At 48.8% G+C, this 17,748-nt stretch overlaps 6 protein-coding genes across 6 annotated transcripts; 5 read left to right on the top strand and 1 right to left on the bottom strand.

Annotated features, from left to right (window-relative positions):
- Positions 1-151: 151 nt before the first annotated feature.
- HO133_008677 (uncharacterized protein) lies at positions 152-1,799 on the top strand (the record flags this gene model as incomplete). Its single annotated transcript, XM_037299542.1, has 3 exons — positions 152-675; positions 725-1,711; positions 1,769-1,799. 3 exons carry the CDS (start codon positions 152-154, stop codon positions 1,797-1,799), a joined length of 1,542 nt encoding a protein of 513 aa, XP_037155543.1.
- Positions 1,800-3,297: 1,498 nt separating this feature from the next.
- On the bottom strand, positions 3,298-3,662 carry HO133_008676 (uncharacterized protein; the record flags this gene model as incomplete). The annotated part of the gene is made up of 2 exons (XM_037299541.1): positions 3,298-3,598; positions 3,649-3,662. The coding sequence occupies 2 exons, from the start codon at positions 3,660-3,662 to the stop codon at positions 3,298-3,300; spliced, it is 315 nt and encodes a 104-aa protein (XP_037155542.1).
- Positions 3,663-4,160: 498 nt separating this feature from the next.
- Positions 4,161-5,365, top strand: HO133_008675 (uncharacterized protein; the record flags this gene model as incomplete). The annotated part of the gene is made up of 2 exons (XM_037299540.1): positions 4,161-4,946; positions 5,003-5,365. The coding sequence occupies 2 exons, from the start codon at positions 4,161-4,163 to the stop codon at positions 5,363-5,365; spliced, it is 1,149 nt and encodes a 382-aa protein (XP_037155541.1).
- A 1,444-nt stretch (positions 5,366-6,809) lies between these two features.
- Positions 6,810-12,140, top strand: HO133_008674 (uncharacterized protein; the record flags this gene model as incomplete). The annotated part of the gene is made up of 6 exons (XM_037299539.1): positions 6,810-6,854; positions 6,922-6,942; positions 7,007-7,033; positions 7,084-7,455; positions 7,506-11,735; positions 11,793-12,140. 6 exons carry the CDS (start codon positions 6,810-6,812, stop codon positions 12,138-12,140), a joined length of 5,043 nt encoding a protein of 1,680 aa, XP_037155540.1.
- Positions 12,141-12,847: 707 nt separating this feature from the next.
- Positions 12,848-16,555, top strand: HO133_008673 (uncharacterized protein; the record flags this gene model as incomplete). The annotated part of the gene is made up of 3 exons (XM_037299538.1): positions 12,848-12,971; positions 13,050-16,384; positions 16,448-16,555. The coding sequence occupies 3 exons, from the start codon at positions 12,848-12,850 to the stop codon at positions 16,553-16,555; spliced, it is 3,567 nt and encodes a 1,188-aa protein (XP_037155539.1).
- A 610-nt stretch (positions 16,556-17,165) lies between these two features.
- HO133_008672 (uncharacterized protein) lies at positions 17,166-17,655 on the top strand (the record flags this gene model as incomplete). The annotated part of the gene is made up of 2 exons (XM_037299537.1): positions 17,166-17,294; positions 17,500-17,655. 2 exons carry the CDS (start codon positions 17,166-17,168, stop codon positions 17,653-17,655), a joined length of 285 nt encoding a protein of 94 aa, XP_037155538.1.
- Between the last annotated feature and the right edge of the window lie 93 nt (positions 17,656-17,748).

The following is a 17,748-nucleotide window of genomic DNA, read 5'->3' as shown; positions in this document are numbered from 1 at the left end:
CTTCAGGAAACCTTTACAGCCTCTTTCTAAGGAATACCCAAGTGAACTCATCTGATCACAAGATCAGGGCAAGAATTGAACAGCTAAATCTAGAAGTGGGACAAGCAGAACCCTCATTTTGAGGAGGGACAAGCACTGATTCACCGCAATCATGGCGACAAACGGCGATATGCCCTCGGAAGAGGAGTCGGGACCGGAGTCTCCCCAAATGGAGCCCGTCGACGGCCAGGAAAACCACGAGGTCGAAGATCAAGAGCCGCTCGATCAGCCAAAATCGGTGCTCAAAAAATCAGAGCCACTGCCTGAGATAAAGAGACCCGAGCTCCCAGAGCAACCAGATCCAGAAAACCTCGATACTTCGCTATTGACGCCACTTTCGCCTGAAATCATCGCAAGGCAAGCTACGATCAATATTGGCACAATAGGGCACGTGGCACACGGTAAATCGACGGTGGTGAAGGCAATATCTGGGGTGCAGACTGTCAGGTTCAAGAACGAGTTGGAAAGAAACATCACGATCAAGCTGGGTTATGCGAATGCCAAGATCTATAAGTGTGACAACGAGAAGTGCCCAAGGCCAACGTGCTATAAGAGCTACAAGAGTGAAAAGGAGGTAGATCCACCGTGTGAGAGGCCAGGCTGTGAAGGTCAATATAAATTGGTTAGACATGTATCGTGAGTTGCGCCTTTCCCATATCCAGAAACTTTGCTGATCAACGTGAAGATTTGTGGATTGCCCTGGTCACGATATTCTCATGAGCACCATGTTGTCAGGCGCAGCCGTCATGGACGCAGCCCTGCTTCTTATCGCTGGGAATGAATCATGCCCTCAACCGCAGACCTCTGAGCATTTAGCAGCTATCGAGATCATGAAGCTTGACCACATCATCATTCTCCAGAATAAGGTCGACTTGATGCGATCAGAAGGCGCGGAGCAACACTTCCAGTCCATCGAAAATTTCGTTCGGGGCACAGTAGCAGATAAATCACCCATCATCCCGATATCCGCCCAGCTAAAGTACAATATTGACGCCATCAATGAGAGAATAGTCAACAAAATCCCTGTTCCCGTCCGAGACTTTGGCGCTGCACCGCATATGATCATTATCAGGTCCTTCGACGTCAACAAACCGGGAGCTGAGATAGAAGAACTGAAAGGGGGTGTGGCAGGAGGCAGTATCCTGACCGGTGTCCTGAAGCTCGGCGATGAAATCGAGATTCGACCCGGTCTAGTGACGAAAGACGAGCAAGGGAAGATCAAGTGCCGACCTATCTTCAGCAGAGTTGTTTCGCTCTTTGCCGAGCACAATGACCTGAAATTTGCCGTTCCGGGCGGTCTCATCGGTGTAGGTACTCGAGTAGATCCCACACTGTGCCGTGCCGATCGTCTCGTTGGTTTCGTTCTCGGTCTTAAAGGTCAATTACCATCGATATATACGGAGCTCGAAGTCTCCTTCGTGCTGCTCCGCCGCTTACTAGGGGTCAAGACTGCCGATGGCAAGCAGGCGAAGGTGGAAAAGCTGTCCAAGGCTGAGGTTTTGATGGTCAATATTGGATCAACGGCCACAGGTGCCAAGATCATGAACGTCAAGAAAGACGCCGCCAAGATTCAATTGACGAGTCCCGCTTGCACAGAAATAGGAGAGAAAATAGCACTGAGCAGGAGAATCGACAAGCATTGGCGGTTGATTGGGTGGGCGAATATCGTTGCGTAAGTCTCTTCTTCCTCGGATCCACGGGATTTTGCGACACTGACATCTGGATCCAGGGGCGTGACACTAGAGCCGAGTCTCGACTAGGCGGTTTCAACGACCGTTATAGAAGCTAATTGCTGTATAAACACGAGGCAGGGAAAAGCTTTTTTCTCTCATCATCGTGATGGAGTTTTGTGTCTTTGAGCATTGCATGCGTCTTACTAGATGTACTGAGAGCTTGACTCAAAAGCGATTGAGGTCTCGTCGTTCATGCGCAAGCGCTACCTATGAGAAGCCCGACCTTAGATATGTCAGTTGCAAGGCAACACATGTGATGGACAGCGTGTGCGTTTCTCCGAATTGTAACTAGCCTAAAGTAGGAATGAGAACACGATTGTACGTCAGTCAGAGGTTCGCACTAAGTAACATCGAGCTCCCATGCTATGAATGTCTGCATTTCATCTATGCCTTTCCGCCTCGGCCGACCTCTCCGGGCACCAGCCGCTATCTCTGTCATCACTCGTGCGTCATACTCCGTGGACGCGACCGCTCGTAGTCTCAGAAAGGCCCCACGCAGTGGGTCTGAGGAGGAAACCCTGCCAAGCCTCATTTTTTTGGTGGTTTGGCTGATATGAGATATTCACCTCTGGGTATATATTAGCATTGGTAGGTTTCGGGGTAGCTTTGACCCGGAGCGAGCTACCCCGAAGCTACCCCGGAATTATTCTAAAGAAACTTAATAATCTATAATTTCGATATATTATTACTCGATAACCGAACCATCACTTTTTATAAAAATTTATATTTATATTCTTAATATATATAATAATAATATATTAATTTTCTAAATTTAAAGTTCGAAGTCTCTAAAGTTATTAAGCTTTTTAATTTTTTTTCTAAAAATCTTAAAATATCTAAATAATTAAATAAATTAAAAAATAATATTAATAAAACTTTATATATCTTTACTTATATTTATAAATTATTAAATAATAATTTAAAATTATATATTATTTAATAGATTACTTAAGATAATAGCTTATATAAATAAATTTTTAATAAAAATTTAATAAGTAATATTTTAAAAAATCTAGCCGGGTATATTCTATAATAATATTCTAAAATAAATATATAAATATAATAAATATTTTAAGATTATCCTTAAGGTTTTAATGATATACGTTAAAGAATAAGAGGGGGGTTAAAGATATAGTTTTTAAAACTCTAATTTAAATCTTTTAAAAATAATTAATTAAGATATTTTATTAAAAATCGAGAAAAAAATCTAATTCTACGATATTTAAATAGTTATTTTATAGGAATTTTCTTTTATTAGAGTACGTAGTAAAAAGTTATATATAAAAAAAACTGTTGATTTTCTATTTCGGTCAATTTTGGTGAGGATCCCATACAAAATAACGGTCAATGTAGCGATTCCGTAGTTTCCTACTCAGACTCTACAGGGGGGGTATGACGGAATCGACTCGGGATTATAATAATCCGGCCCCCCCCCTAAAATGTAGAGTCTGAATTCTGAGACTAACCGCTCGAATCTTCTCTTTTAGTCTTGCCTTGGCCCTCTCAAGTGCCCCTGCTCACCATCTCAATGACTCAGGGTACACCTGCCCTTTAATTGCCTCCTCTTCAACACCATCCTTCCTTTCCTCGTCTTAAGTCTTGCCAGAAATCCAGCCCGCCTCTTCCGCACCCTATGACTTGGATTATATGTATCTCGAGGTCCATTGCGCACCTGTACTGAGGCGAGGGAGGGATGAGTGGAGATGCGGGGGAGGAGGTCGAGGGCGGGCTGAGTAGGCTCGGATTGCGGTAACGATGATGGCGATGGAGCTGACGCGTCTCGACGGAGCATGCAAGGACGGATTGAGGAGAGTATGCTGAAGGCTCTGGTAGTCTGTCAGAAGGGTTTTCGATGGTGACATATATGGGGCGTTACCGGCGCGATGACATTGGTTTTTTGGAGGGTTGGGCGCGGGGGAGGTTTGAGCGGGCGAGGAATCGAATGGCACGAAGACACAGCATGATGGCTACTGTGTTGCCTTGCTAAAACCAAGCTGAAGGTAATGGTCGCTGCAAGTGTACATCCAGCGGACAGCCCTATCACATTAAGTTTTACTCTAGCGCAAGACTATAATTTACACTCCCGAAGGCCCGCTTTTCGTGTTTAGCTTCGGACCGAGGCTGCAGCGATATTCACTCTTGCACCACTTGTGATTTCCTTCCTTTTCCAACATAGCCCATTTCAAACCCATCAAACATATCTTGGCCTAGATCACATGTACCATCTATCTCGTTAGGATTGCAAAATACAAACGTGAGCTGGTTAAAGCCGGATGCCGCCAGGATCAGCAACTTAATCCATCTCTCTCGGGCCAATGTGGGCCGTGACGGGAGAGTGAAAGAAGCAATTTGAGAAGGATTTCGGTTGTTGTGGCCAAATAACCCACCATGACAGAAGACGTTACAACTTTGCTCCATCCTCAGCCGCGAAGGCACTACGACCTCACTCCCACCTCCACCAATTCCTCTCCTTCCTCTCCAACGACGCCCTCTCGAGATTATTCCCGGCAGACCAGTGATTCCTCTCGGATGGAGGCGGAATCAATGCAGAGGGAGATATCTAACAATCGAAACCGGTCCATTCTCAACCTCACCTCCTCCACTCTTTTCGGTATATACACACCTTCCGGCCCCGGTTTCGAGACAAGTCGTGATCAACCATGGGGAAATGGTAGCCAGACACCTCGGCATAGCATCGACGACCAAAAACCACCGGTTATTGGTGCCTACAAGCGTCCGCAACCACGAAGATCACATTCTCATCAACCCCATCAGAGCTTCTTGGAATACATTCTACCTTTAGGCTTACGGACAATCTTGCTTTTCTCTTTCGGCGTGGCGTACGGAGTCATAGTATCACATCTACACGACCATCAGCAGGTGGCACCTGTGCAGCTGGAAGGTATTGAGCAATCATCATGGGCATACTTGATGGCTTGGGGCGTTGTCGGCGTTCTCCTCGGCGGACTGCTGCCGTGGATCGATGTATTCTGGGAAGAGGTCTTGGGGAGGGACAAGGAAGTCTTTGCTTCGGAAGCACAAGATTCGAGGCCTGCAGATGTTAGTGAAGATCAGGACCCGAGACCTGGGTCGAAGTCGGGGAGTGGCTTGGGGGCGGACTGGAATCCTGTTGTTAGGAGCGTAGGGGCCTTCATTGGAATTGCGTTTGCAATTGTAAGCAGTGGCATCAAATCATTAAATGTATAATATGAAGCTAACAGATGATACAGCGCAGGCTCCCCTGGCAGTCGACATCACAGGTATCTCTCACCTTAGCACTCGTCAATCCCGTACTTTGGTACCTGGTCGACCGTTCGAAACCTGGCTTCCTTCTCTCCATGCTTGTCGGCCTTGCGGGGACAGCCATTGCTTTTGGAGTCAACCCGGAGATAGTACCCTCACCAGCGGCTTCATCACCACGAGCAGGTGTAATGAACACGACTCACGATAGCGCGGCTTATGACGGTCTCATCAGTAACGAGAGCATTGGTGTTGGGATTTGGATTGCGAGCGTGCTCTTTTGCAGTAGTGTATGTTTTGGGAATATTGGGAGGAGATTGGCTGGTAGTAGGAGACCAAGTGTCTCGACATAGCACTTATATCCGTAACTTCGACACGCTTGAGAAGTGTACTTCACTCAATAGACATCTCGACTACATCCACAATGTGAAGTAGATAAGAGAATATGGACATGCGTGAGAATGTACAGCCAGTCATTGCGGCCCTCCCCAAAGCGCGGGAAAAGAGCGCCGCACCCAAGACCGGCCCTTATGCTTTCGTTCTCCATTCTATTTGACGATTCCCTGATTTCATGGAGGTCGCATACGCAGCCGTCTCATCGGAATGCTTTTATGAAGAATGTTCATTTTTGCGTTGTTCATGTAGAAAAAAGATCTGTTGCTCGGCTGCAGAAATTCATGTTAGTTTCATTTTACTGCTAGTGACTAGTGCGAGTGTACCGTATTTTATCAATACCGTCCATCGAATGGAGAAATTTCCGGATGGGCTACGACTACTTCACTGTGACATGGAAGTGAGACACCGCAAGTCTCCCGCTCCTGAGAAGGATGGTCTTACGGAGACTTTGAAAGATCGCTAATATAATCATCACCTGAAGTCCCTTGAACGACAAAAACTCTCAACAACTCTGCCAGAGGAGTCACCACAATACGAATACTTCTAGGTGAATATTCTTCAAAAGGCCAAAAAGCCCATCAATGATGCAGGTCAAATTTACTTCTCCGAAATGGTGCATGGCTACTGGCGATATGTTGCAGTGACCTCCCTAGGGAGCCAGGTATCATTCCCGGACAGATTCGATCATAGCATCTTGCCATTCTACCGGCAGCGCTACATCCTCGGTGGTCACAATGTAAGTCTTTGGCACATCCACGTCCCAGCAAGCCCGCAGTAGTGGCGTTGTACAGTGATTGTGCCAAGATGCTGCCATGATTATGTATGGGATAAACTAGTTGTAGATAAGACAATAATCGTCATGTGAGAGAGTATGGTCGAAAGATCTCATAGAAAGTACTCGGTATAGACTCCTGAAACTGCAATTTGTAAAGATAGATTGAAAACAGGACGCCATGGATTGATATGGAGTTCTAAATCGTGTTCAATATTTGTGCCAGATATTGGTGCGTTCTCCAAGTACCTATTCTGTACCAGTGCAATCCAATGCCAGTAACATCAACAATACAGGCTCCGGTCTCAGATGTTCCTGATGTGTGTTCCAGAGGTGAAAACAGTTCGAGGCTGCGCGCGCGGAAACTCTGAAGGATCGGTGATTTACATACAGCGTCCCAGCCTTAAAAATCTTGGCACGAGGCAGCTAAAGATTCAGGAGCTTTCCGGCGTGGAAGTCAACAACATCACCACATCTAATTTCTTCCCCTTCCTTTTCTTCACACTCATATTGAGGGCGCTCTTCAACGTTTAGTCATTCATTTTGAGCCTACCAGTCAGCTATTTCCTGGCTCCTCAGATTCCGGCAAGCGCGGAGTTGGTGGATGAGCACTGTGCCACACCTCAATCATGGCGGCCAACGCCCTGCCTATACGCTTCACTGAGCTACTTCAGGTGAGTCTCATGGCCGGCTATATCTGGGCAGATTGGGGGGTACCAGCTAACAGGTCCTTTTGTACAGTTGACGCATACAGAGATTGACGTACGTCCGTCGAAGCTATAACTCATATTCCATCCTCCGCAAGGTCATACTGACATTAGAAAAGCAAAAATCCATAGGCTTCAATTCTTGTGTGAGTGCCACAGCCTCGCAAGCGTGGTCGTAGACTCTGACTGTGAGCAGACACTAGAGTCCGACCACTACATCTGCGTCCGCCAGGCCATTCCGGAAGGCGCCAACCCTGAGGTGATCATAGTCAACCTCAAAAATAACAATGAAATCATCAAGAGGCCGATCAAGGCCGACAGTGCCATCATGCATTGGTACAAGCAGGTCATTGCCCTCAAAGCGCAGCAGCGAACCCTACAGATCTTCGATCTCGGACAGAAGATCAAAGTCAATTCCAACACAATGCTGGAAGACGTGATATACTGGAAATGGTACAGCCCGGATAGCTTGGGGCTAGTAACGGAGAACTCGGTGTATCACTGGAATGTCTTCGAACAACCGTCTTCTACCCCACAGAAAATGTTCGACCGGAACGCAAATCTTTCTGTGAGTGCTACTATATCTTCTACAGGGCACCCCTGACACTGATTTCACAGGGCTGTCAAATCATCAACTACCGTGTGAACGAGGACGAAAAATGGATGGCTGTTGTAGGAATCACCCAACAACAAGGTCGTGTTGTTGGTCAGATGCAATTATACTCGAGAGAGCGTGGTATCAGCCAGGCAATTGAGGCTCATGCCGCAGCCTTCGGGACCATTCGATTAGAAGGGGCCCCGGCAGACACAAGAGTCTTCACCTTCGCAGTCCGATCTGCGGCGTCAGCAAAGCTACACGTTGTGGAGATTGACCACCAGGCGTCAAACCCTCCTTTCGCGAAAAAAGCTGTCGACGTGTACTTTCCTCCTGAAGCGGTCAATGATTTTCCCGTGGCCATGCAGGTGTCTCAGAAATACAGCGTCATCTATATGGTGACAAAATATGGCTTCATCCACCTATACGACTTGGAGACCGCCGCTTGCATCTTCATGAACCGTATCTCAAGCGAGACGATCTTTACGACGGCCCCAGATTCTGACTCTTCTGGCATTGTGGGGGTCAACCGCAAAGGCCAAGTCCTCTCCGTTAGCGTAGATGAGAATACCATCATCCCATATCTACTGCAAAATCCTGCAAACGGCGCCCTCGCACTTAAGCTTGCTTCACGAGCTGGACTACCAGGAGCCGATAATCTGTACGCTCATCAGTTCGAGAACCTCATGGCTTCCGGTCAATATACGGATGCCGCCAAGATTGCTGCTAATTCTCCTCGGGGATTCTTGAGGACGCCCCAAACGACCGCGAGGTTTCAAGGCTTACCTTCTCAGGGGGGTGGATTGACTCCTCATCTACAATACTTTGGTACTTTACTGGACAAGGGACCACTCAATAGAGCAGAGAGTCTTGAGCTCGGTCGACTTGTGCTTCAACAGAATCGAAAGCACTTGATAGAGAAGTGGTTGAATGAAAACAAACTGGAGTGCTCGGAAGAATTGGGAGATGCTGCCCAACCATATGACCCTGCGCTTGCGTTGCAGATCTACTCGCGGGCCAACGTGCCACACAAAGTCATTGCAGCACTCGCAATGACAGGGCAAATTGACCAGATCCTCCCCTTCGTCAAGAAGACTGGATATCAGCCGGATTTTGCTATGCTGATCCGAAACATCGTACAAACAAATCCTGACAAAGGTGCTGAATTTGCCATCGCGCTTGCAAATGACGAGAACGGACCACTGGTAGATATCGAGCGAGTTGTTGATGTCTTCCAATCTCAAAACCTGGTTCAGCCAGCTACGGCATTCCTTCTAGATGCGCTCAAAGACAACCGGCCCGAGCAAGGTCAACTGCAGACACGCTTGTTGGAGATGAATCTAATCAATGCACCCCAAGTTGCCGACGCCATACTGGGCAATCAAATGTTCTCCTACTATGACAAGGCCCGGATTGCCCAGCTTTGTGAGAATGCTCAGCTCTACCAGCGAGTCCTAGAGAATACCGAAGATCCAGCCGTGATCAAGAGGAACATCGTTCGTACCGACAAGCTCAATAATCCCGAAGGGTGGCTAGTCGACTACTTTGGACGATTGTCTGTTGATCAGTCACTGGACTGCTTGAATGAAATGCTCAAGGCCAATATTCGTCAGAACCTCCATGCCGTCTACCAGATTGCGACCAAGTACTCTGATTCGTTGGGACCACACCGTTTGATCGACCTGTTCGAGAGGTATCGAACAGCTGAGGGCCTGTATTACTATCTCGGTAGCATCGTGAACCTGAGCGAAGATCCGGAGGTCGTTTTCAAATACATTGAGGCTGCCACTGCGATGAAGCAGACTACAGAAGTCGAGCGGATTTGCCGAGATAACAACTTTTACAACCCGGAAAAGGTAAAGAATTTCCTGAAAGAAGCCAAATTGACGGAGCAATTGCCACTAATTATCGTCTGCGACCGCTTCAACTTCATACATGACTTGGTTCTTTACCTCTACCAGAACCAGCAATTCAAGTCGATCGAGGTTTACGTTCAGCGCGTCAATCCTGCAAGAACACCGTTTGTCATCGGTGGACTCCTTGATGTTGATTGCGATGAATCAATTATCAAGAATCTTCTCCAATCCGTCGATCCTGCTTCTATTCCTATTAACGATCTCGTTTCCGAAGTCGAATCACGGAACCGCCTCAAGCTGCTTCTACCATTCCTCGAAGCTACACTCGCCAGTGGGAACCAGCAGCAAGCTGTCTACAACGCACTGGCCAAGATTTACATCGACAGCAACAACAACCCCGAGAAGTTCCTCAAAGAGAACGATATGTACGACCCGTTGACTGTTGGTAAATACTGTGAGAAGCGAGACCCCAACCTCGCATACATTGCATACCGGAAAGGCCAGAACGACCTTGAACTCATCAACGTTACCAACGAAAATTCGATGTACAAGGCACAAGCTCGGTATCTCCTCGAGCGAGCTGATCCCGAGATCTGGGCTTTCGTTCTTAACGGCAATAACATCCACCGACGTTCGCTGGTTGATCAGGTTATCTCGACCGCAGTCCCTGAGTCTACTGAACCCGAGAAAGTCTCTGTAGCTGTCAAAGCATTCCTGGATGCCGATCTACCCGCCGAGCTTATTGAGCTTCTCGAGAAAATCATCCTTGAACCGTCTCCATTCAGCGACAACGGCAGTCTTCAAAATCTGCTCATGCTCACAGCCGCCAAAGCTGACAAGGGCCGTCTGATGGAGTACATACATCAACTCTCGGCTTACAATGCAGAAGAGATAGCCAACATGTGCATATCGGTTGGCCTGCTAGAGGAGGCATTCGAAATCTACAAGAAGGGGGAGAACCATGCCGCAGCAACAACCGTGCTGGTTGAACATATTGTCAGCATTGACCGTGCCCAAGAGTATGCCGAGCGCGTAGAAATACCCGAAGTCTGGAGCAAGGTTGCCAAAGCTCAACTAGATGGTCTCCGTATTGGTGATGCGATTGAGTCCTACATCCGTGCAGAGGATCCAAGCAATCACATTGAAGTGATTGACATTGCTACTCACGCTGGAAAAGACGAAGAATTGGTCAAGTATCTGCGTATGGCACGAAAGACTCAGCGAGAGCCAGCGATCGACACCGCTCTTGCTTTCTGCTACGCTCGACTGGACCAGCTAAGCGAGCTTGAGGACTTCTTGCACTCTTCCAACGTTGCGGATGTCGAAGCTTCAGGCGACAAGGCTTACGAAGAAGGCTACCACCCGGCTGCGAAGATCTTCTTCACTAGTATCTCGAATTGGGCGAAACTTGCAACAACGCTTGTGCATCTGGAAGACTATCAAGCAGCCGTCGAATGTGCGCGGAAGGCAAATAGCGTCAAAGTTTGGAAGCAGGTCAACGAGGCCTGCGTCGCAAAGAAGGAGTTCCGACTGGCTCAGATCTGTGGTCTCAATTTGATTGTTCATGCCGAAGAGCTTCCGAACTTGATTAAACAATATGAGCGCAACGGCTATTTCGACGAGCTCATATCGCTGCTCGAGGCCGGGCTGGGTCTTGAACGTGCACATAAGGCCATGTTTACGAGCCTTGGCGTTGTGCTGTCCAAGTATCATCCTGATCGGGTGATGGAGCATCTCAAGCTGTTCTGGGCCCGTATTAACATGCCTGGGATGATCCGTGCTTGTGAGGAAGCACACCTATGGCCTGAACTGATCTTCCTCTATTGTCACGATGACGAATGGGACAATGCTGCCCTGGCGATGATAGAGCGCTCTTCCGATGCCTGGGAACACCATTCCTTCAAAGACATCATCGCCAAAGTCGCCAACCTCGAGATCTACTATCGCGCTCTCAATTTCTACCGTGAACAGCAACCAACATTACTTACGGACCTACTTCAAGCCCTGACTCCTCGTATTGAAGTCAACCGGGTGGTGAAAATGTTCAAGAAGACCGATGACCACCCCCTCATCAAGCCGTTCTTGCTTAACGTTCAAAGCCAAAACAAGAGGACTGTCAATGATGCCATTAATGATCTGCTTATCGAAGAGGAAGATTACAAGACGTTGCGTGATTCAGTTGAGAACTACGACAATTACGATTGGGCAGATCTTGCATCACGGCTTGAGAAACATGAACTTGTCTTCTTCCGGCAAATCGCTGCCAACATCTACCGCAAAAATAAGAGATGGGAGAAATCGATAGGTTTATCCAAGCAAGACAAACTGTACAAGGACGCGATTGAGACGGCGGCGCTCTCTAGCAAGAGTGATGTCGTGGAAGACTTGCTTCGTTACGTAAGTGTCCTCCGACTCCAAAAGTATTTTTTAAAGGCACTTACTGACACAACATAGTTTGTTGATATTGGCAGCCGAGAATGCTACGTTGGCATGCTCTACGCTTGTTACGATCTCATTCGCCTCAACGTCGTGATGGAGCTGTCCTGGCGTCACGGTCTTACAGACTTCAGCATGCCTTTCATGATCAATTACATGAGCCAGCAGGCATCTACGATTGAGGGACTCAAGAAAGATAACGAAGAGCGCAAGGCTCGCGAAGCAAAAGAGCAGAAAGAAGAGGACAGCACGCCCATCCTGGGAGGATCGAGACTAATGCTGACGCAAGGAAGCAGTCCCATGCCAGCACCTTACTCTCAGACCAATGGCATAACTCCTCAGCCCACCGGCTACCGAGCCTTCTAGATCCCTCGACGGCGTTACGGGATTTAGTTGACAAAAGTTGCCGAGTAGTTCTCAACAGGGTTGCACCACTTACTCCGTCGTCGAGGCGTATTCTCGTGGTGGTGCTTTTCGACGTGAACATACAAAGCAATTGGTGATGATTAGCAGGAACCTACGACAGCTCGGACGTGTTCTATGCAAGCGTTCAAGAGTTTTAGCAAGCTTCCAACGTGTACTTAATAGATAGGAACTTAAATGAGCAGAGCAAAATCATCGAAATTCTGTACCGTTACCCGTATTGTTGTGCTCTTCCTTGACCAGCAGTCGGAGAAGCTTAGTAACAGTGTCGTGTCTTTGCCCTGTCTATCTGCTTTCGCTCTTCAGACGGATTTGCGAAATTTGTAAAGCCTGTCAAAATGTGCGAAATATGTAGGCGGACATTTCAGGGGAGAGTGGTGGAGTGGAAAAAGCAAACCGTAAATTGGCCAGTCACCACTGTCCTTATCGGTTTTCGGCCAAATCGTTCTCGGCGAACCATCCGTCATATTTCCCATCCTCCAACACACTCTCCTCTTATCACCTGAGAACCTTTCGTCTTGACAACATTGCTTTTCCTAAACCTCCTACAGCTTCGCCCGTTTCCATCCCTCGCCCACGCCATCAATTGGCCCACCTGCAACCTTTCCGCTCCTCCGCTCTGCAGCGGGACCTCTACATTTCCTCTCATTATGGCACACAACGACAACGACAAGTATGCTGAGTTTTTCGATGCCGGTCACTCCGGCAAGGATCATACCGTGCATCAGAGGCTGCGAGCGAATTCGACAATCATGGAATTGAAGAAGATCTTGGGTGCGTCCAGAACCCCCGCATCCCGCGTCTGTCGCACCGTGGGATGCTACCTTTGCTAACGTGGGGTGATTGATGTAGTTGCCAACAGGGGCGAAATCCCTATACGGATTTTCCGAACTGCCCACGAGCTCTCGCTACAGACGGTAGCTGTCTTCAGCTATGAAGACCGTCTCAGCATGCATAGGCAGAAAGCCGACGAAGCCTACGTAATTGGGAAAAGAGGGCAATACACTCCTGTGGGCGCATACTTGGCAGGTGACGAGATCATCAAGATTGCAAAGCAGCATGGGGTTAACTTGATCCACCCTGGCTACGGATTTCTCTCTGAGAACGCGGGTTTCGCAAGAGCTGTCGAGGCGGCAGGTTTGATCTTTGTTGGGCCCACCGCTGAGACCATTGACTCCTTGGGAGACAAAGTCTCTGCCCGAACACTCGCCATGAAATGCAATGTACCCGTTGTGCCCGGAACCGATGGCCCTGTTGAGAAATTCGAAGACGTTAAGTCTTTCACAGACGAGTACGGGTTTCCCATCATCATCAAGGCAGCATTTGGAGGTGGTGGACGAGGTATGAGAGTCGTACGAGAGCAGGCATCCCTGAAAGACTCTTTTGAGCGAGCTACTTCCGAGGCAAAATCTGCTTTTGGTAACGGAACGGTGTTCGTGGAGAGATTCTTGGACCGGCCGAAGCACATCGAGGTCCAGCTCCTGGGAGACAACACAGGAAACGTGGTGCACCTGTTCGAGAGAGACTGCAGTGTCCAGAGACGCCACCAGAAAGTCGTAGAGCTGGCTCCGGCAAAGGATCTGCCTACTGAGGTCCGAGATAAGATCTTGTCGGACGCTGTCAAGTTGGCCAAGTCAGTCAACTACCGCAATGCAGGCACTGCAGAGTTTCTCGTGGACCAGCAGCAAAGGTATTACTTCATCGAAATCAATCCACGTATTCAAGTCGAGCACACCATTACAGAAGAGATCACCGGCATCGATATTGTTGCAGCACAGATCCAGATAGCTGCAGGTGCATCATTGGAACAGCTGGGCCTGACGCAGGATCGCATCTCAACTCGTGGGTTTGCTATCCAGTGCCGAATTACTACTGAGGATCCCGCAAATGGTTTCTCTCCGGATACTGGTAAGATCGAGGTCTATCGATCCGCTGGCGGCAACGGTGTGCGTCTGGATGGTGGCAATGGATTTGCTGGTGCAATCATTACCCCTCATTATGATTCTATGTTGGTCAAGTGCACATGCCTCGCCTCGACCTATGAAATCGTGCGGAGGAAGATGCTTCGTGCTCTAGTCGAATTCCGAATCCGTGGAGTAAAAACCAACATCCCTTTCCTCGGATCGTTGCTTACCCATCCAACGTTTATCGATGGTACTTGCTGGACTACCTTCATTGACGACACACCAGAGCTGTTTAGACTTGTGGGAAGTCAAAACAGAGCACAGAAGCTGCTGAGCTACCTTGGAGATGTGGCCGTCAATGGTAGTAGCATCAAAGGCCAAATTGGTGAGCCCAAGCTCAAGGGCGATATCATCATGCCCGAGCTCCACGACGATAATGGGAAACTTATCGATATGTCTGAACCTTGTACCAAAGGTTGGAAATACATCATTGACAAGGAAGGTCCCGCTGCATATGCGAAAGCAGTGCGGGAAAACAAAGGATGCCTGGTCATGGATACGACATGGCGTGATGCGCATCAGTCACTGCTTGCTACTAGGGTCCGCACAGTGGATCTATTGAACATCTCGAAGGAGACAAGTCATGCTTATAGCAACGCATACAGTCTGGAATGCTGGGGTGGAGCTACTTTCGACGTGGCCATGCGTTTCCTCTACGAAGACCCTTGGGATCGTTTACGGAAGATGAGGAGAGCTATTCCCAACATCCCCTTCCAGATGCTGCTCCGAGGCGCTAACGGTGTGGCTTACTCATCGCTACCAGACAACGCAATCTATCATTTCTGCGAGCAGGCGAAGCGATACGGTGTGGATATCTTTCGAATCTTCGATGCTCTTAATGACATCGATCAATTGGAGGTAGGCATCAAGGCCGTCCAGAAAGCTGGAGGCGTGGTGGAGGCCACCGTCTGCTACAGCGGTGACATGCTCAATCCTCACAAGAAGTACAATCTGGAGTACTACATGGGCTTGATCGAAAAGATAGTGAAGATTGGCACTCACATCATCGGCATCAAGGACATGGCGGGTGTATTGAAGCCAAAAGCCGCGACAATGCTTATTGGATCAATCAGGAAGAAGTATCCGGATATCCCAATCCATGTCCACACACATGACTCGGCGGGTACAGGAGTAGCAACCTACGTTGCCTGTGCAAATGCTGGTGCAGACGCCGTGGATACAGCCACTGACAGCATGTCGGGCATGACTTCTCAGCCCAGTGTTGGTGCCTTACTTGCATCTCTTGAGGGGACTGGACTGGAGCCAGGGCTAAACGGCCATCACGTCCGAGCGATAGACACCTACTGGGCCCAGCTTCGTTTGCTCTACTCACCCTTCGAGGCTGGTCTGACCGGACCCGATCCAGAAGTCTACGAACATGAGATACCAGGTGGCCAGCTGACCAATTTGATTTTCCAAGCCTCTCAACTGGGCCTTGGCGCACAGTGGGCCGAGACGAAGAAGGCCTATGAGCAAGCCAACGACCTTCTCGGCGACATTGTCAAGGTGACGCCGACTTCGAAGGTCGTTGGTGACCTGGCTCAATTCATGGTGTCCAACAAGCTTGGCGAAGAAGACGTCAAGAGGAAGGCCAAAGAGCTCGACTTTCCTGGGTCGGTACTGGAGTTCTTCGAAGGATTAATGGGTCAGCCATACGGTGGCTTCCCAGAACCTCTGCGGTCCGACGCTCTTCGCGGCCGACAAAAGCTTGACAAGCGGCCTGGACTGACCCTCGAACCGATGGACCTTGCAAAAATCAAGAAGGACATCAACTCCAAGTTCGGCAGTGCTTCTGAATGCGATGTTGCAAGCTACGCCATGTATCCCAAGGTATTCGAAGAGTACAGGAAGTTTGTTAGCAAGTACGGAGATTTGAGCGTACTGCCTACTCGGTTCTTCCTTAGCAAGCCCGAGGTCGGTGAGGAGTTCCACGTAGAGCTGGAGAAGGGTAAGGTGCTCATCCTGAAGCTGCTGGCTATCGGCCCACTTTCGGAGCAGACTGGTCAGCGTGAGGTCTTCTATGAGATGAACGGAGAGGTCAGACAGGTCACTGTCGAGGACAAGAAGGCTGGGGTAGAGAATCTGAGCAGGCCGAAGGCGGACAGCAACGACAGCAGTCAAGTTGGGGCACCCATGTCTGGTGTGGTGGTTGAAGTCCGGGTGCATGATGGAGGAGAGGTGAAGAAGGGAGATCCGGTTGCTGTTCTGAGTGCTATGAAGATGGTATGTCGCCCCAAATTATTGTCACTTGAGTTATCCAAAATCTCTCGCTAACAAAACGGACAGGAAATGGTCATCAGTGCTCCACACTCCGGGAAGATTGCAGAGCTGAAGGTGAAGGAGGGAGACTCGGTGGATGGGCAAGATCTTGTGTGCAAGATAGTGAAATCGTGAAAAAGGGGATGAGTATGACGGGATGACTTAATGGAGGCTGCTTGTGTGTTGCTTGAGACGGCCTTTTTGTTTGAACATCTTTCCTATCAATAGAGTGGAGTGTCTCAGTATATCATTCTTAGAGCTACGACTGGGAGGGAGCCTGTTCTCCTGTTCTCGTGATCTCGTGATCGTTCGATTGCGGGGTGATTGTTAGGGCAGAAACCCCCAATGGTGGGGGATGGTGGGGGCTGGTGGGGTTGTTTGTTAGAAGGCCACCGGCCAGTCACAGATCTCGACGCGCTATCATGACCTCACTATCTGGACACCTAGTGCACCAAATCTTGGGCAAACAATTGAAGCTATTTGCCCTTACTCGGCGTGGTGCGAGCGTGTAAGTAAGGTAGGTAAGGTAGAGAAAGAGCAAGCGCAGCCGGACAATCTTTCTTCTTCCTTACATTTTGTTCCTCATACACACCTCCTATCCCTCCCGCAACCACCCCCCCATCAATTCTACTTATATCAAAATCTTGCATACTACAAAATCAATACACCTCCGCATTCCAAGCTGGTCTACCCTCTATCAATCTCAACCTGATCTTTTTTCCCTCAAATACACATCGAAGCAGCCATGTCGAACTCCGGCAACAAGGGCGTCTTCAGCAACAACATCGGCAGCAGTGTCGGTGGATTCACAAAGCGTAAAAGCGGTGATGCTGGCAGTGACGCTGGTAGTGGTAATACTGCTGAACGTAGACGCGTGAGTCGTCTAACCTTTTTTTTCGTCTCGGCTCTCCTGTTCCACTTCCCGGTCAATCTTCCTCGCTCCTTACCCCAGGAGTCCCGTCTTCAATATCGACCTCCACTACCCATGCAACTCTACTCCGCCCTTGGTTACTTTCAATGATCATTCACAAGGCCTCTAAGAAATTAGATAGCAATGCTGACATCTGTACGCACCACAGTCCTCCGTGACCAAATTCGCAGGCCTCAACAGCCAAAAGCGTAACTCGCAGGACGCATCAGCTGCAGCCCGCAAGGCGAGTTTCGCGGAGCAGAACAAGGCACCCGGATTCCTCGGTGGCATGTGGCAGAATTGGACTAAAGGCAGTGGGAAATGAGAAGGGAGAGAGGGCATTGAGTCAGGAGTGAAGACGTGGGAACATCGGGAGCTTGATGATGGCTTAAGCGAGAAGATGCTCAATGTTACGGAT

Source organism: Letharia lupina, assembly GCF_014066315.1.
Source record: "Letharia lupina isolate WasteWater1 chromosome Unknown contig_5, whole genome shotgun sequence".
NCBI lineage: Eukaryota > Fungi > Ascomycota > Lecanoromycetes > Lecanorales > Parmeliaceae > Letharia > Letharia lupina.
Note: the sequence above shows the minus strand (reverse complement) of the source record. Positions and strands in the feature narration are given on the sequence as shown.